This window comes from Podarcis liolepis, assembly GCF_965112155.1.
Source record: "Podarcis liolepis genome assembly, chromosome: 15".
NCBI lineage: Eukaryota > Metazoa > Chordata > Lepidosauria > Squamata > Lacertidae > Podarcis > Podarcis liolepis.
Window position 1 is genome coordinate 35,687,198 of NC_139566.1, and position 16,036 is coordinate 35,703,233.

A 16,036-nucleotide genomic window follows, 5' to 3' on the forward strand; every position below is an offset into this window, starting at 1 on the left:
TTAGATCTCAGGTCACTGGCACCAGCTGGACTGGATTGTCACCAGGCGATTGCACTGAACTGTGTTGGGAGCCAGTGTGGTGTAGTGGTTAGGAGCACTAGTCTCGTAATCTGGTGAACTGGGTTCGCATCCCCGCTCTTCCACATGCAGCTGCTGGGTGACCTTGGGCTAGTCACACTTCTTTGAAGTCTCTCAGCCTCACTCACCTCACAGAGTGTTTGTTGTGCGGGAGGAAGGGAAAAGAGATTGTTAGCCGCTTTGAGACTCCTTAGGGTAGTGATAAAGCGGGATATCAAATCCAAACTCTTCTTCTTCTTACTGCCACATGGAGCTACCACAGCACTGACTGCGACATGGTCACTCCCTGGTGGTGAGCAAAGAAGACCTGTAGCCAATCTAAGGTTCTGCACTTTGGCAGGAAGAACCAGCTGCACCAATATAACATGAGGGACACCTGGTTTGCTCGTAGGGAAACCTAGGGATCTTAGTGGGCCACAAGCTTAAGATGAGTAAACCTGAGAGTGATGCAGTAGCAAAAAATGCTAATGCTATTTCAGGCTGTAACAACAAAGGTGTCCAGATGAATGGAAGACAATAAGACAATGAAATTCAAGACAGTAACAATTTATTGTGCATTTATTCATAATCCATTAAAAAATATTTATTTTTATTCCATTCTCTTCCAGTTATTTTTCTTCTTGACACGTGGAGTTACACAGGGAGTAGATCATATATCCTAAGGAACGGAAAAAACTAAAATTCCGTGAGATCTTTTGAGGCAAAATAATGTTAACAATTTTCGGATCTCCCTCTGTCTCCTGCCCTGTCCTGTCTTTTGCAAAACAAAGGTGTCAATCCTGTGCCCAGACAGCAAGACCCTCCCCCCTCAGCCTCCCTGAGGTGGTCCAGAGGAAAGAAGAGCAAGGCATAAGGCACTAGCTGGGCTGCAGGAGTTGCCAGAAGGAGGCCTACAAAATGCCACCCTACCATCTTAGGGACTCCACTCTGCATCTGTGTAGGGTTTACTCGGGAGCCTTGTCTTCCCCTGAAGCCATCCGATGGGATCCCTGTCAGTGATTGTAAAAAAAAAGGAAAGGGTTCTGACCTCCCTTTGTCTCCTCAGACCCTTGTCGGCATAAAAGAGTCCACAAGAATATCCTTGCAGAGTGCTTTCTGCTTTTATTCTTAAAAGTCTTTGTGCAAAAGCGACTGACCAACTGCACACACCTCAACACTACCAGCTTTCACTAACCGACCAACCAACCAACCAACCAACCCAACACCAAACTAACATTTCTCACTCTATATATACAACCCGGTGCAGACCGCTGACTTATGCTGACCCAGCTTTTTTAAGCATTAAAGAAACAGCGGCCATTTTAGCCGTGACACCCCTTCTGTTTCTTAAATGCGAAAAACCCCAACAGGTCAAATACATACATACGTACAGTACACTATGTACATAAACCCAGTTTTGTCATCAATTAATTATGACATGTTGCTGGCAAAGGCTTGGTAAACAAATCAGCAATATTATCCTGTGATTGACAATACTCCAGTTTGATCACCCCATTCTGTACACAATCTCGAACATTTGCATGACGGGGAGCAATATGTTTTGATGGGATTTCATTATTTCTGAGCCCGCTAATGCAATGCACGATTGGCTATCTTCATACACTTGGATAGGCAAATCTACTTTACAATCTAGATCTTTTAGTATCTGTATAAACCACATGATTTCATTGCATGCTAGCGACAGGCTCCCATATTCTGCCTCACAGGATGAGGTCGCAACAAATCCTTGTTTCTTTGACCTCCATCCAATTATGGAATTGGCAAACATCATAACCATTCCACTTGTAGATTTTCTAGTAGCTACACAGCTTCCCCTGTCCACATCAATAAATACTTCTAGTTTTTCGTCTTATGTACTAGATATCTTCAAACATACATTTAATGTCCCCTTTAGATATCCGATAAGCCCTTTCAAAGCACACCAATCGGCAGTACTGGGTTTAGATACATGTTGGCTCAGAACATTTGTAGCACATGCAATGTCTAGCCTTGACCACTGGCTTAAATACAGTGATCCTATTTTTGAGTGATACAACTCAGGCTAATCAAATTCATCATCACACACTGTCTTTGGGAAATCTGGTGTCATGGGAGTCTGAACTGGCTTGTAGTTTTCCATGCCAAACTGCTCTATCAAACAAAGAATTTTCTCTTTCTGACTCAATAGGAAGCTTCTATCAGCTTCCTGACTTACTTCTACTCCCAAGTAATTGCTTACAGGCCCTAAGGCTTTAAGCTTAAACTTCTTTTCCAGTTGACTTGTGAGCTTCTGGATCTCATCTGTGGAACTCCCTGCTACAAGCAAATCATCAACAAAGGCTAAGAGCATTAGATATTTGTTGCCTGTCCCCTTGGTGTACAGGCATGGATCAGCCACACTCCTTTTAAAACCAAGTTTTACAAGGGCTTCATTTAAACACTGGTTCCAACACCTTCCACTTTGTTTGAGACCATAAACAGCCTTTCCCAAACGCCAGACTGTACCATTCCCCTCTTCAAACCCAGGGGGTTGTCTCATTAACACTTCATGGTCTAAATTTGCATGCAGATATGCAGCATCAACATCAAAATGGTGCACTGCTAATTGTCTTGCAGCAGCAATAGAGAGCATTAAACGAAAAGTTTCACTCTTTACAGTTGGAGAAAACACTTCATCATAACTCTCCACTTTAATCTGAGTGAACCCTCTGGCTACTAATCTGGCTCAAAAATGTGGTTCCCCAGATGCAGGGGTTTTCCTTTTACAAACCCACTTGCATGACACCACTCTGCCACCAGGTGGCGGCATTATGACCTCAAACAGTTTGTTACGTTTAAAAGAGTCCATTTCTTCTTTCATAGCTTGTTCCCACAAAGCACGTTCCCCAGGGGGTAAGTCTAAGACTTCATTATAACTTTGTGGTTCCACACAACTTACATTGCATATTCTCACTCCTCCTAGGGTCAAACGCTGAGGAGGTACACCCTTGTTTGAACGCTGGGAGTGCCTAGGCACAGCTACTTCTTCCCCCCTTATCTCTGGCTCTTCTTCCTCTTCCTCTAGAGAAGTATTATCTATTGCCACATCTTTTGGAGAAATCTGTGCCTCCTCCTCATCCTGCTCCTGTGTTGCCAATGGCTGAGAAGAAGCCTCTTCTCTTACTTGCAGAGGCAGTAGGCAATCTGGGTTGGCATGGATCGCAGTCCATCTGTCCTGGTCAGCAAAGTCTGCGCTTCGTGTCAACCACGCATTCTGTGCATAAATTGAAACGCCACCCTTTGCCATAGGGCTGATATCCCACAAACCGCAGTCTCTGTGCTCTAGCCCCCCTTTCTGGCGCTGAGCTTTGGGGATATTTACATGTGCCCAAGAACCCGTTATAGAGCATTGTCCACTCTGGTTCTTTCCCAAACAACACAAGATAAGGAATATATTTTATAGAGCTAGACCAGGTTCTATTAATCAAAACGTTTGCTGTAAGGAAAGCCTCACCCCACAGCCTATGGTTGTTACCCAATCCTGCATCCACTAGCAGGCAATCCTTTGCTGACTGTATTACAGCCCCACGTCTTTCACACAGACCATTTTCAGCAGGGCTATAAGGCTTAGTCAAACAGTGAGTGATCCCCTTACGTCGCAACCATGCTCCAAATTGTTTGTTCAGAAAATCTGCACCCCTATCTGTTTGCAACTGCACAACAGGGCGAGTGAAGAGCTTTTCAGCTTGGGCAACCCATTCTCTGAATGTGGGGAAACACTCAGATTTCTGCTTTAACAAAAACAACCAACTAAAACGTGATTTATCATCTGTTACCAGAAAAGCATATCTGGCGCCCCCTTCAGTCTTCTGTGGAAAAGGGCCTATCACGTCACAATGGACAAGTTCTAAAACCTCTTTAGATACTCTGTCACTTTTAGAAGCCACAGGCTTCCTCTTAGATTTGGCCATTTTACATACATTGCAATCTAGGAAACAGTTACAGCTATTTACTTTTAGGTTCTTGCACACATTTTGCATCTCTGAAAGCACACGGAAATTGGCGTGACCCAGTTTTCTGCGCAGTTCATGTACACACCCCTTATGAACTGGCAAATTATCCGGAACCACCTGGGCTGCTTTAACAGGCTTGTCCTGCATTACATATAACCCATTTTCCAACTTTGCATGGCCACATACCTGAGTTCCATTCTTTATCAGACAACCATCCTGCGTGAACTTAACACTATACCCTGCATTAATCAAACAGCATACAGACAGTAAACAATAGTCCAAACTGCTGACAAACAGTCTCTGGTAGAGTAGTGTTGAAGCACTGCAGGAAACATGTTCCCTGGCCATCAATCTTGCTTCTATGACCATCAGCAAGATAGATTGAGTCTTTTCCATCAGCTGGCTTCCCCAGGGTCTTAAAGTCCTCCTGACTGTTGCAGATAATCCTGCTGCTACCAGAGTCCAGCAACCATGTTCCTCGAGGTACCTTCCTCTCCTCTCGAGAAAATGCAGACACAAGATGAGCAGAACGCGTGTTCTTCTTCCCTGAAGAGAACCCCTTCTGCTTACATTGCTGCGTCGATTGCTGTCTCTGCTCCATGTCGTCTCCTGGAGGTCTTGCCCTGCATAGACGTTGGAGATGCCCGGCTTGGCTGCATCTATAGCATCTCCTCACCGCCATGGCCAAGTCCCAAACTTGGCGTTGCCCCATTGGCAGATTCTGCTGCTGGCCCCCTCGGCTGTAACTCCTCCGCTCTTGGAGTTCAGCCTGTCTGTCTGACCTTCTTTCTGCTTCTTCGGTCAATCTTCCAACCACATACTCAAGGGTCAGATCTCGGGGACGCATACTCTCCATGCTGTTAATCACAGGCAACCAACTTTCACGCAAACTTGAAAGGATAATGTAGGTTTGATCAGTTTCATCCTAACGCTTACCTCTCTGTTGTAGTTGAAGAAACAGAGATTTCAGTGTTTGAAGATGAGTTGCCAAACTCTCACCTTCTTTCATAACAGTCCTGAACAGCCTTTTGGTCAGGGAAATTATAGTTCCAGCAGTTTCTCTGACATGCATTGCCCTTAATAAATTCCAGCACTCAAACGCTGTGCTGGCATTTGCTACATGCAATAACTGAGAGTTGCTCAAACACAGCATAATTTGGGCACGAGCCCTTTCATCCAGCCGTCTTTTCTCAGTAGAGTCCCGTCTCAAAACCTCAGTTTCAACACAGTCCCATAGTCCATCTCTCCTTAACAACTGCTGCATTTTTATTGACCAACTCAGCCAGTTGCTTTCTGAGAGAAGTTCAAAAGGGATGCCTCACCCAATATTTACAACTTGGGAAGACTGGAAATCTGCCATCTCTGCTGGTGCTTGCTGAGCCCCTTCTGTGGGGTCTCCAGCAATCTCTCCTGACTCTCTCTTTAGAGTCCGACTGGACAGTCCTGGCTGGCACTCACCGGCTTCTAGCTGCTGCCTCTGTTGACCCTCAGGTCCCGCCTGGCTCTGCAACTGGTATAGCTGCTCTGTGAGTCGCCTACTGTGGTCCTCTAGCAGTTCAAACTGTTCCAGTAGCAGACGCTGAGTGCTTTCCTGATCCTCAGATCCTAGCCGCTCCAGTGTCGCTGCAGACAGTTACGGCTATAAATCCTCAATGATGATGTCATCTGGATGGAAGAGAATGAGAAGAGAATGCAAATGAAAATGAAAATGAGATTTCCCCACAGGCCTTTAGTCAAAGGGCGCTGTCTCCAAGGTGTGGGGCTTACCTTCTTTTGGCTTCCGGCGGAAGCACGCCAGTTCTGGCCGAATGACTGTCATCTGCAGGGGAGAGAAAAATCGGGGTCAGATGGGAGCAAGAGAGCACAGAAGCAGCGCCAAGCCAGGAAGGACAGGTCTCCCTCTGTCTTGGGCCCAGTCCCTTGTTCCAGAGGACCTCCCTGGGCCCTGCAGCCTCCTGGGCAGAGGTGGAAGGGCAGCAGCAGGAAAGGGGGCAGTAAAAGCCTCTGGCCTCATCCTGGCCCCCAGGGACACCCCCCACAAATTCTGCACTAAAGATCACTTGGGGATGTGATCTTGGGGGGGATGGAAGTAACCAAAGAAATGAATAGAAGAAGGCAAGGTACTTACTCTGAGTTTGGGATATTTCCTGGCAATGGCCAGCAGCAAAGAGATGCTGCTGGCCGCAAGTTGTTGTGCCTCCCCACTTTCCCCCAGGGCGTATCCTCTGAGGTCCTGCAGGAGGAAAGAGCATTTCAGAGTCAGGGGCCAGTCTGGGCCAAAGCGGCCCCCACTGCCCCCACCACGGAGTCCCTGGTACTTCTGGACCATGAGGGGTTGCCAGCTTTGGTCTTGGACCAAATTGGGGGCCAAACAGGCTCTGTGCCCCAGAAATGGGGCAGTCCATTGGGTAAGGGACGGGGGGGGGGAACAACCCTAAAATCACCCCGGATGCCATAGGGACACTTACACTAAGAAGTTGGAGGAGGGTGCCAGGGTTGGGTGCTTCCATTAGAAGACTGCCCAGCAGAAGCCGGTAGTGCCTCTTCAGTTCCTGCGGGAAAAGAGAGAAGAGAGTTGGATTCTGCAAGGGTGTGACGAAGAGGAAGAAAGAGCCTGTGAAGGGAAGTCAAAACAAAGGACATACTTCTCTCTTCTCCTCCTCCTCCTCCTCCTTGGCCCCACACAACACAGCCTCCAACATCCTGTGCAGGATGGCACTAATCATGTCTGAGGTGAATCTGGGCCTCATCGTGCTGCAGAAATGAAAGGGAGAGGGTTAGAGTCTCCCTTGCCCCTTTCTCCCTCCCGCCTGCTCTTTCCCCCTGGAGTTCTCCCCCCCCCCCACAACCCCATCGACGCCAAAGACCCCACTCACCTTAGCTGGAGGAGGGCCTCCAAGGCAAGGGCCAAGGTCAGGGGGCAATCCCTGAAGTGCTCCAAGGGCCCCAAGATGTCCTGGAAGAGAACAAGGAGGAAAATCAGCTCCGACCCAAAACACCAGGCTTGGCTTTGCAGGGGAATGGCAACCCCATGGCCTAAGCCAGCAGGGTCCTCCTCCCCACAGATGCACAACCCCTTCCCCCCACCACTCACCAGAATTTTATGGGCTGTCTCCTCCTTGGAGCACATCAGGGATCGGCGCCCCCTGAGCTCAGCTGCCTGGCAGCTGTTGATGACCCCCAGGATGTAAAGCTGTTCATCCTCTAGCAGCTGAAATGCAAAAGTCAGGCTGTCAGTTCCTCGTGAGGGGAGGGCTTCTCCGCATCTGAGAGTGCAGAGTGGGGGCAAAGAGCCCGGGGGACAGCGGGGGGCAGGTCTGAGGGATCCAGTCCCTGCTCTTGTTTTCTCCAATACTCACCCCTGGGGCTGGGATGCTGAACCGCAGCAGCACTGCAAACAGAAGGACATGGGAAGAGGTGAGTCCTCTTTTGCATCCTTGGACCAGTTGCCCCCCATGCCCATCCCTGCCCTCCTCTGTCCAAAAAAGGAGGGCCACTGTCTTACCTGGCGCCACGGGCTGCTCTGTGTCTGGCTGGGGGGCCACCCTGTGGCAGCGCCTGAAGAGGCGCCTTAAGCACCTGATCCTAGAAGAGAGGAGCGGAAAGAGTGACTCAGATGCTGGCAGCCCCAATTCTTGGGGGGTGTTTGGGGGTGAGGAGGGGAGTCTGGAGAAAAGAGTGAACCACTGCCGAATTGGCAGAACAGAAATACGTATGTGGAGCCTAATTGATCCTTGCCAGCCCACTCTGACCAATTCCTTCCATCTCTCTGCAGTTCAGTGACCTGAAGGGGCATCACCAGAGCCTGAAAGAGGCAGCCCAAAGCATGAAGGGCTGGCAGAGAGAGAAAGGAGGTCCCAAGTGCTCTGGGTTCAAGAGCTACCGCCATGTCAGGGCCCAGAGAGCCTGGCCCCCTCATTCATGAAGTCAAGCAGTGTATAAATTTCATGAAGCATTGTTACCAGAATTTTTGGAAAGGGTGGCGGGGGTTTCGCCCTCTAGCAGGTACCATACCCCCCTCCGACCGTACCCTAGATCAACACCATGTCTGCAAATGTCCCCACAAAAGACATCCTGACACAGTCCTTTCCTTTTTCTATTCCAAAGGCTGCCATAAATAAGGGTAGAACATTTGCCCTAATGAAGGCTGAGCCTTTTGCTCGCAAGGCGTTCAACCAATCCGCTCAGACTATCCAAATATCCAACAGCAACCAATGAGCGCCACGAAACAGTGCCCTCCAGCACAAAGCACTGACAACAACAACAGAACAAAGCACACAGGCACTGCAGCTGCCGACCAGCCATGGCCTCTGCTCTACAAGTAGGAATTCCCACTGGGAAAAGGGGAAAGTCAGAACCAGCCATGAAAAGCATTCTTGGTCCATTGAAACTAGTCCTTCAAGTTTCAGACTAGGCTCTTGAACTACCAACCCAACTGTACACTTGTGAAACATGGACCACTTATAAACGCCATCTCCAACTCCTTGAAAGATTCCATCAATGGTGTCTCCGAAAAATGTGACACACCACTTGGGAAGGCAGGCGAACTAACACCAGTGTCCTGGAAGAAGCAAAGATCAACAGTGTTGAAGCAATGATTCTTCAACACCAACTTCGTTGGACTGGTCATGTGGTGCGGATGCCTGATGATTGTCTTCCAAAGCAACGACTCTATTCCAAACTTAAAAATGGAAGACGTAATGCTGGTGGCCAACAAAAGAGGTTTAAAGACTATCTCAAGGCCAATCTAAAAACATGTTGTATAAACAAAAAAGAATACAAAAAAGAATAAGAGAGGCTAAAATCAAGCATTTACAAGACGAAATAGGCAAACAAGAAAAATTATCAGTGAAAACAACAAAAAACGAGATCGCAAACCAAACCATTAAAATATTACAAACACAGCTCTCAACACTCTTAAATGATGAAATAGAAAGAAATTTAAAATGGATGAACAAAAATCATTTGAATTTGGAAACAGACCAGGTAAATTACTTGCATGGCAGATAAAGAAAAGACAGGGAAAGACAAATAAAGTACTGTAGTATATGAAGGAAAAGCAGTGGAGACGGAAGAAGGAATAAATAAATGCTTTGTAAAATACTTCACCAATCTATATAAAAAAGGTGCAGAAACTCGACAACAAATTATAAAATATCTTCAAGGAAAACAAATCCCAAAAATAGGTGAAACCAAACGGAAGCAGCTAAACGCACCAGTAACAACAATGGAGATACAACAAGCAATTTCCAATCTTAAACTGGGGAAGGCTCCAGGTGCAGATGGACTATCCGCGATACACTACCAAAGGTTAGAAGATGCTATAACAATGCCTTTTAAAAAATTAATGAACGAGATCATGCAAGAAGGAAAAATACCAAAGTTGTGGCAAGAAGCCAATATTGTATTAATTCACAAACAAAGCACAGCTAGAGAATTAGTTAACAATTACAGACCCATATCATTATTAAATAATGATTATAAATTGTTCGCAGGGATATTAGCAAATAGGCTGAAATCGGATGTAATAAACCAAGACCAAGTAGGATTCCTCCCAAATAGGCATATAAAAGCAAATATGAGAATAGTAATTGATCTAATTGAATATTTGGAAATGAGACCCATCAAAAAAGCGGCGTTTATGCTAACAGATGCCGAGAAGGCTTTCAATAACCTATCAAGATCTTTCCTTCAGGAAATAGCAGAAGCAGTAGGACTGGGTGAAAACTACTGCAGAGCAATAAACACAATATATGAAAACCAGCAGGAATGTTTAATAAGAAATGGTGAAAAGACGGATCCTTGAAATATAGAGAAAGGTACCAGGCAAGGATGCCCGCTTTCACCGTTCCTTTTTATACTAACTTTGGAAATCCTGATTTTAGAAATAAAGAAAGAAAAAGAGATAAAGGGAATTACATGAGGAAAGGATGTTTTCAAAATTAGAGCTTTTGCGTACAATATTATATCAGCACCTGAGGAGCCAGGAACCAGTCTAATGAAAGCATTGAGGATAATGAATGAGTTCGGGAAAGTAGCAGGCTTCAAGATAAATATGTCAAAAACAAAACTTATGGTAAAAAACATACAGGAATTAGAAAAGAGCGAACTACAGGAGAAATTGGGTTTGGAAATTGTTACAAAAGCAAAATATTTTGGTATAGAATTGACGATGAAAAATATTAATCTATTTGGAAACAATTATGAAAAAGCCTGGAAGGAAATTAGAAGAGATCTAGAAACCTGGAGTAGATTAAAGCTGACATTAATGGGGAGAATATCTATAATTAAGATGAATGTTTTACCCAAAATGATATATTTGTTCCAAACAATACTAATAATAATGAAAGAAAATTGTTTTGATGAGTGGAGAAAAGATCTAACAAAATTCATATGGCAAACCAAAAAAACCACGCATAAGGTATAAACTATTAACAGCTAAAAGGGAGAGAGGAGGACTGGCATTGCGAAATCTAAAATTATATTATGAAGCAGAATGTCTGGTGTGGCTAAAAGAATGGGTTACATTGGAAAACACTAATATTTTAAATCTAGAAAGTTTTGACAATAGGTATGGATGGCACGCCTACCTAGCATACGAGAAGGTTAAGGTACATAATGGCTTCAAAAATCATATACTCAGAAATTCATTGTTTAAAGTTTGGAATAAACTTTAAAGTTTTAAAGTTTTGGAATAATCAGCTATTAGAGCCACAAATCCCTTTATGGATCTCTCCATTAGAAGCCCATGCAGTTAAAAAACACAATATGAATCCGAACTGGGCAACATATAGACAAATATTGGAAGACCAAGGAAAGTTAAAATTAAAAACATATGAAGAATTAAAACAATATGGGATGGATAATTGGCAATATATACAATTAAAAAGTGTCTTTAAGGCAGATCAAAGAAAAGGTTTTGCCAAAGAACAATAGCTATTTAGCACCATTATATTTCAAAACAATAGGAAATTATTATCAAAAATTTACACTATTATTGGACTATGATTTGATGAAGAGGTAAAAGAAACAATGGTCAAATGGGCACAAGATATCGGCCATACTATATATTTAGAACAATGGTAGAAACTCTGTCGTGAGGATATTCGCTTTGCCCACCAACCCGAACAGATAAGCTTTGGGATTTTTTTAATCAAGGGTTTGTTTAGCATTTTCTTAAGTTCCTCATGTATTATTCCCCAAAACTTCTTTATTTCCTTGCAACCCCACCACATATGAATTATCATTCCAAGTTCTTTGTTACATTTCCAACAAAGGCTGGATTTGAATTTATAAATTTTGGCGAGTTTAACTGGTGTTAAATACCACCTGTAAAACATTTTAACCAAATTTTCCTTTATCGTATAGCAGGTGGTAAAGCGAATATCCTCGCGACAGAGTTTCTCCCATTGTTCTAAATATATAGTATGGCCGATATCTTGTGCCCATTTGCCCATTGTTTCTTTTACCTCTTCATCCATAGCGATTGTTCTTTGGCAAAACATTTTCTTTGATCTGCCTTAAAACACTCTTTTCTGCTCAGAAGGAAGATGGCGACCAGAGGAGGCTAGGGGCAGCCATCATCCCTGAAGCATGAGACCACGTACACAGCAACCCTTCTGCCAGGGTGATCATCACTGCCCTCCTGGTCTCCGAGTGCCAGACAGGTAGCCATCTCAAGGACAAGAGTGGATCTGAAGGAGGTGAGGACAGGTGACCCCACCTAGGCCCGAAGTCACCCCCCGCAACCAGGCCTCAAACTGTCCAAAATTCCTTTTCTTTCCTCTAAAAAATCCACAGCTAAAGTTTTCCTCTGTTTTCTCAGAAGATGCTGTTGAAAGGCAAAATGTTACTCTTTTATCAGTACGAGAGAGCTTCAAAAAGCTAATGAACAGACTCTGTCAAGCAGTGGCGTAGCGTGGGTTGTCAGCACCCGGGGCAAGGCAAGTAATTTGCGCCCCCTAACCCGTGGATTTGCACCCCCTAACCCGTGGATTTGCGCCCCCTAACCCGTGGATTTGCACCCCCTAACCCGTGGATTTGCGCCCCCTAACCCTAACCCCCAGATGTTGCGCCTGGTGCGGCCGCCCCCCTGCACCCCCACGCTACGCCACTGCTGTCAAGCAAGCCTGAGAACTGAGTCTTATCTCACTCTAGTTGCAACATCTTGAACACGCTGAACCGCAAGGCTCCTCGACCCACCCCCCTATGGCTTCTCATCCCCCTTTCCTGGGAAGAGTCCAAAAGAGTCCCAAGACAGGAGCTTTCTGTTCATGCTCAGAGGCAGGACTCTTGAGGAGGAGGAGAAGGGGAGGGAACTGGAAGGGGAATATATACTCTGTGCAAATAGCTGTGAACTCGTGCTTGTTTTGTGACTATATCACACTTGCTCCTTCTACCAGCCGGATGGCAGAATAAAGCTTTTTCTCTGAAACTATTCCTTGAGTGTCTGTTGACTCCCATTTCCCTTTCCCGGGCGCAAAGCTCTTCTCACCCAAGGCTAAAAAGGCTACAGATCCAACCTACATGGATTGGGGACTTGGCCAGGACAATAGGGGGTACTCAACTTGGCTGGGAAACAGGACCATGTATATATTTTTCTTTGTTTTACTGAATGGGTGTAAGGTGGAGGTCAAGGGAGGGACAGGGACAAACCTGATACTCAGGTGTCCACCAGAAAAACCTCCCAGTTTGTGACACACACCCCCCCCCCCCGTAGATGAAGAGAAAGGGATGCTACTTACAGTCTGCCCATGTCGTCCACAAAAAACCCTAACTATACAGACTATGCACAGGTGTGCACAAAAAAACAAACAAAAAAATATTAAAACAAAGAACAAAAAATAAATTAAAATAAAAAAGTGTTAAAATAAAAGAATAAAAGAAAATCAAAATAAATCAAATCAAATAAATCAAATAAAAGTAATAAATGAAATCAAAATCAAAATAAGAAAACAAAAAAGAACAAATCACTAATCCTCTAACACGCTACCAACTGCCACACCAACTGCCACCACCACCTCTCTCCTCTAAGCTCCTCACTAACCCACAATGGCCGCCTGCAAGTCAGTGGCTTTTAAAGGAGAAGCAAGAGATGTCACAAAGGAGGGCGGGTCCTTGTCACCGTGGCAACCCCCCCACCAGGACCTGGCCCCACCTGGCCCTTCCTGAGTGGTGATGCTCCTCTGTCAGAACTCGGAGGCACCTGCTGTTCCGCCTGCAGAATGCTCTGATCCCAAACTCTCTAGCCCTACGGCTGGCTCTGCCACGATAAATCCATTTGTTTCTAAGGTGCTTGGTGGCTCTCTTTTTCTACGTTTGCTGCGGGGGGCTTAATCATATCACTACCCTTCTGCACTCTGTGGATTAAGCAGGGCATGGATTTGAAAGCATTTGTAACTTCTGCCACATAATTTTCAGGTGGAACTCAAATCGGGAGAGAAAAGGGTAAATGCAGCCTGCTCTTTCCATGTGGGGGGCACATTTCGTGGTGCATGCAAGTTTAATGGTGGGCCATAACATTAAAGGCAGGCGCGTTGGGAACCTGTCCGGCCTAAGTGGGGAAAGGAACCATCAAATTCGCTCATAAAACCTCTCTGGCATGGGAGCACATGAATTCCAGAGCCATGGGCACATGAATGCTCCACAGTCTGTTGTTTTTCTGCGGAATTCACATTTGGAAATATGCCCAGTCGCAAAGAGCACATACCTGCTTCTTTCCAAAGGAGTGCTAAAATCAATTAACAAGTCCCCAAAGAGGCAGGCCTGTTCCAGTCCCCACCTCAGATAGTCTCAAAGGGCGAGGAAGCCAGTGCAAATTTATCTGCAATTTCAGCAGAAGTTGTGTCTCAAGAGTGCAGCAGCTAACTTTTGGTTGACCAAAATTCTGGCACCTTGGCTGAGTGTCCTGGAGCATGCACAGAAATCCTTGACCTCCAAGGGGGATGTAGCATTTCAAAGACTGCAGGGCAAATGTGCTCCTGAGCATATGCAGAATCCTTTTCCTCTGGTGAGGTGTGGGCAACCTTTGGCCACCTCAGCTCTTGCTAGACTGCAACTCCCGTCAACTCCAGCAAGCAGGAGTTCAGCAACATCTGGAGGGCCAAAGGTTCCCCACACCTGAGCTAGAGACTGTGCAGGTATCTGTGGGTTCTGGAGTCCCAGAATTCGCCTTAGGTATATTTTTTATGTTAGTGACTTCACCTGCCTAATGCTGCATAGGGGGTGACCTAGGATGAGATGGCTGGCAGGTACTCATGCTATGACCTGGCTGACTTGCTTGCACAATAAACGGGAGACGAGTACTCAGTGTGTAATCTGATCACAGTGAAGAACGGTCACAAATTCCCCAAATCTCTTGCTAAGCAGCAAAACTCTGTATTGCTGCGTCTGCCTGCTGGCATTCGCAGCAGAAAGCCATTCGTACTTCTGCCTCTGTTCTGGTCTCTGAATGGAAGCATGGTTCGTATCCCACTCCTGACACCAGTGTCTGTTGACCGTTAGCTGTGGATTCCAGAGTTTTGCAGGAATGGCTAACTTAACAGCATTTTAAGCAGCTCTTGTAAAGTTGGAAAGGACCACAAGGGTCATCTAGTCCAACCCTCTGAAATGCAAGAATCCTTTTGCCCAACATGGCACGGCTTCCACCCTGGGATTAAGAGTCTCATGCTCTACAAACTGAGGTGTATGTTCTGGTTTAAAATAAAAATAAATTCAGCTGATCTTAAGAAAGACCCTCAGCTGTGGGTTGTTGGTTGACACTGCAGGGGTGTGTGAGAGAGAGTACAGATCCTCCAAGTGTCTCTACTTTCCAGGGACAGTCCTGGATTTACAGAAGCCAATCTGGTTTCTGATTTGATCCCGGATAGTCCCGCCTTTCCTTCGGAAGCCCCTATTTCCATCGGAGAAATGTTGGAGGGTGTGGTATGATGTCCCTGTTTTGATCAGAGAAACGTTGTGAGGGCATGGAGTCGTGCAATCCTGGAGCCAAGAAGATCAAGTACAGTAACTATGCAACCTTTAGAAGGCAGCTGAACCCCTGCCCTAAGTCTCCACATGCAGCTGCTGGGTGACCTTGGGCTAGTCACACTTCTCTGAAGTCTCTCAGCCTCACTCACCTCACAGAGTGTTTATTGTGGGGGAGGAAGGGAAAGGAGAATGTTAGCCGCTTTGAGACTCCTTCGGATAGTGATAAAGCGGGATATCAAATCCAAACTACTCCTCCTCCTCCTCCTCCTGGGTCTAAAACCCAAAGAACTATTGCCAGGCAGTGTAGACGAGGGCTGGGGGATCTCAGGCCTGGGAGACAAATGCAGCCTTCCAAGTTTTCATCTGTTGTGGCATAATCTATTTATTTGTAACAGTATTGTAAGTCACTTTGAGACCTTTGGGTAACAAGTGACTAGCAAATCTAATAAATAATAAAAATGTCACCATCATTATCATCATCATCATCTGGGCCTTGGGACTCTCCCCATGTCAAATGCTCTTACATCCCTCATTAGCCTTACTTGGGACCCTCCTTGGGTGTTTTTGCCTGGCTGGAATCTGTCCTTGAACTCTGATACAGATCCCTGCCTGCATGAACGGCCTATACACAATAGTGGCTCTGTGTTTGTAGAAAGTAGCCTACTGTACAAATGTTATTTTTACATTCTTAGCCCTACCCACTTTCACCTCTGGCCCCACCCACCCCTGACATGTGTTCATTGCAGAAAGGAATGAAGCCCTCAAGCTAAAACTTCCTTCACCTTCTGGAGTAGACAATACTGAGCTAGATGGACCAACAGTGGGTGACTCAGTGCAAGTTAGTTCCTTTCGTTTGTGAGCAACTCCTACAGGCAAATTGTGCATAAATTTGTGATTGTGTCTTAACATACCAAACAGTCCTAATCTTTGTGTTATGACAGCTTAATCAGAAGCTGCCACATGCTCAGAGTTAAACTGGCAACAACACACCTGGCAGTTCATGTAAGGTGACCCTTAAT

At 45.6% G+C, this 16,036-nt stretch overlaps 1 protein-coding gene and 1 long non-coding RNA gene across 3 annotated transcripts; one reads left to right on the forward strand and one right to left on the reverse strand.

Moving 5' to 3' along the window:
* Positions 1–608: 608 nt before the first annotated feature.
* LOC310693964 (uncharacterized protein) lies at positions 609–13,738 on the reverse strand. 2 transcript variants are annotated; one of them, XR_014519435.1, is made up of 11 exons: positions 12,794–13,738; positions 7,555–7,634; positions 7,409–7,440; positions 7,144–7,260; positions 6,926–7,005; positions 6,695–6,803; positions 6,518–6,601; positions 6,178–6,282; positions 5,817–5,868; positions 1,265–5,714; positions 609–1,234 (listed from the first exon to the last, which is right to left on the reverse strand). XR_014519435.1 is itself a non-coding variant. In XM_083476509.1 (10 exons), exons 1-10 carry the CDS (start codon positions 12,802–12,804, stop codon positions 5,689–5,691), a joined length of 696 nt encoding a protein of 231 aa, XP_083332635.1. In that variant the 5' UTR covers positions 12,805–13,738; the 3' UTR covers positions 609–5,688. The 2 variants fall into 2 exon arrangements, 1 of the variants encoding a protein (XP_083332635.1); XM_083476509.1 differs by having other exon boundaries at positions 609–5,714.
* Positions 11,835–12,486, forward strand: LOC310693992. Its single transcript, XR_014519460.1, has 2 exons — positions 11,835–11,957; positions 12,184–12,486. It is a non-coding gene; the product is annotated as an uncharacterized lncRNA (long non-coding RNA).
* Positions 13,739–16,036: the final 2,298 nt, after the last annotated feature.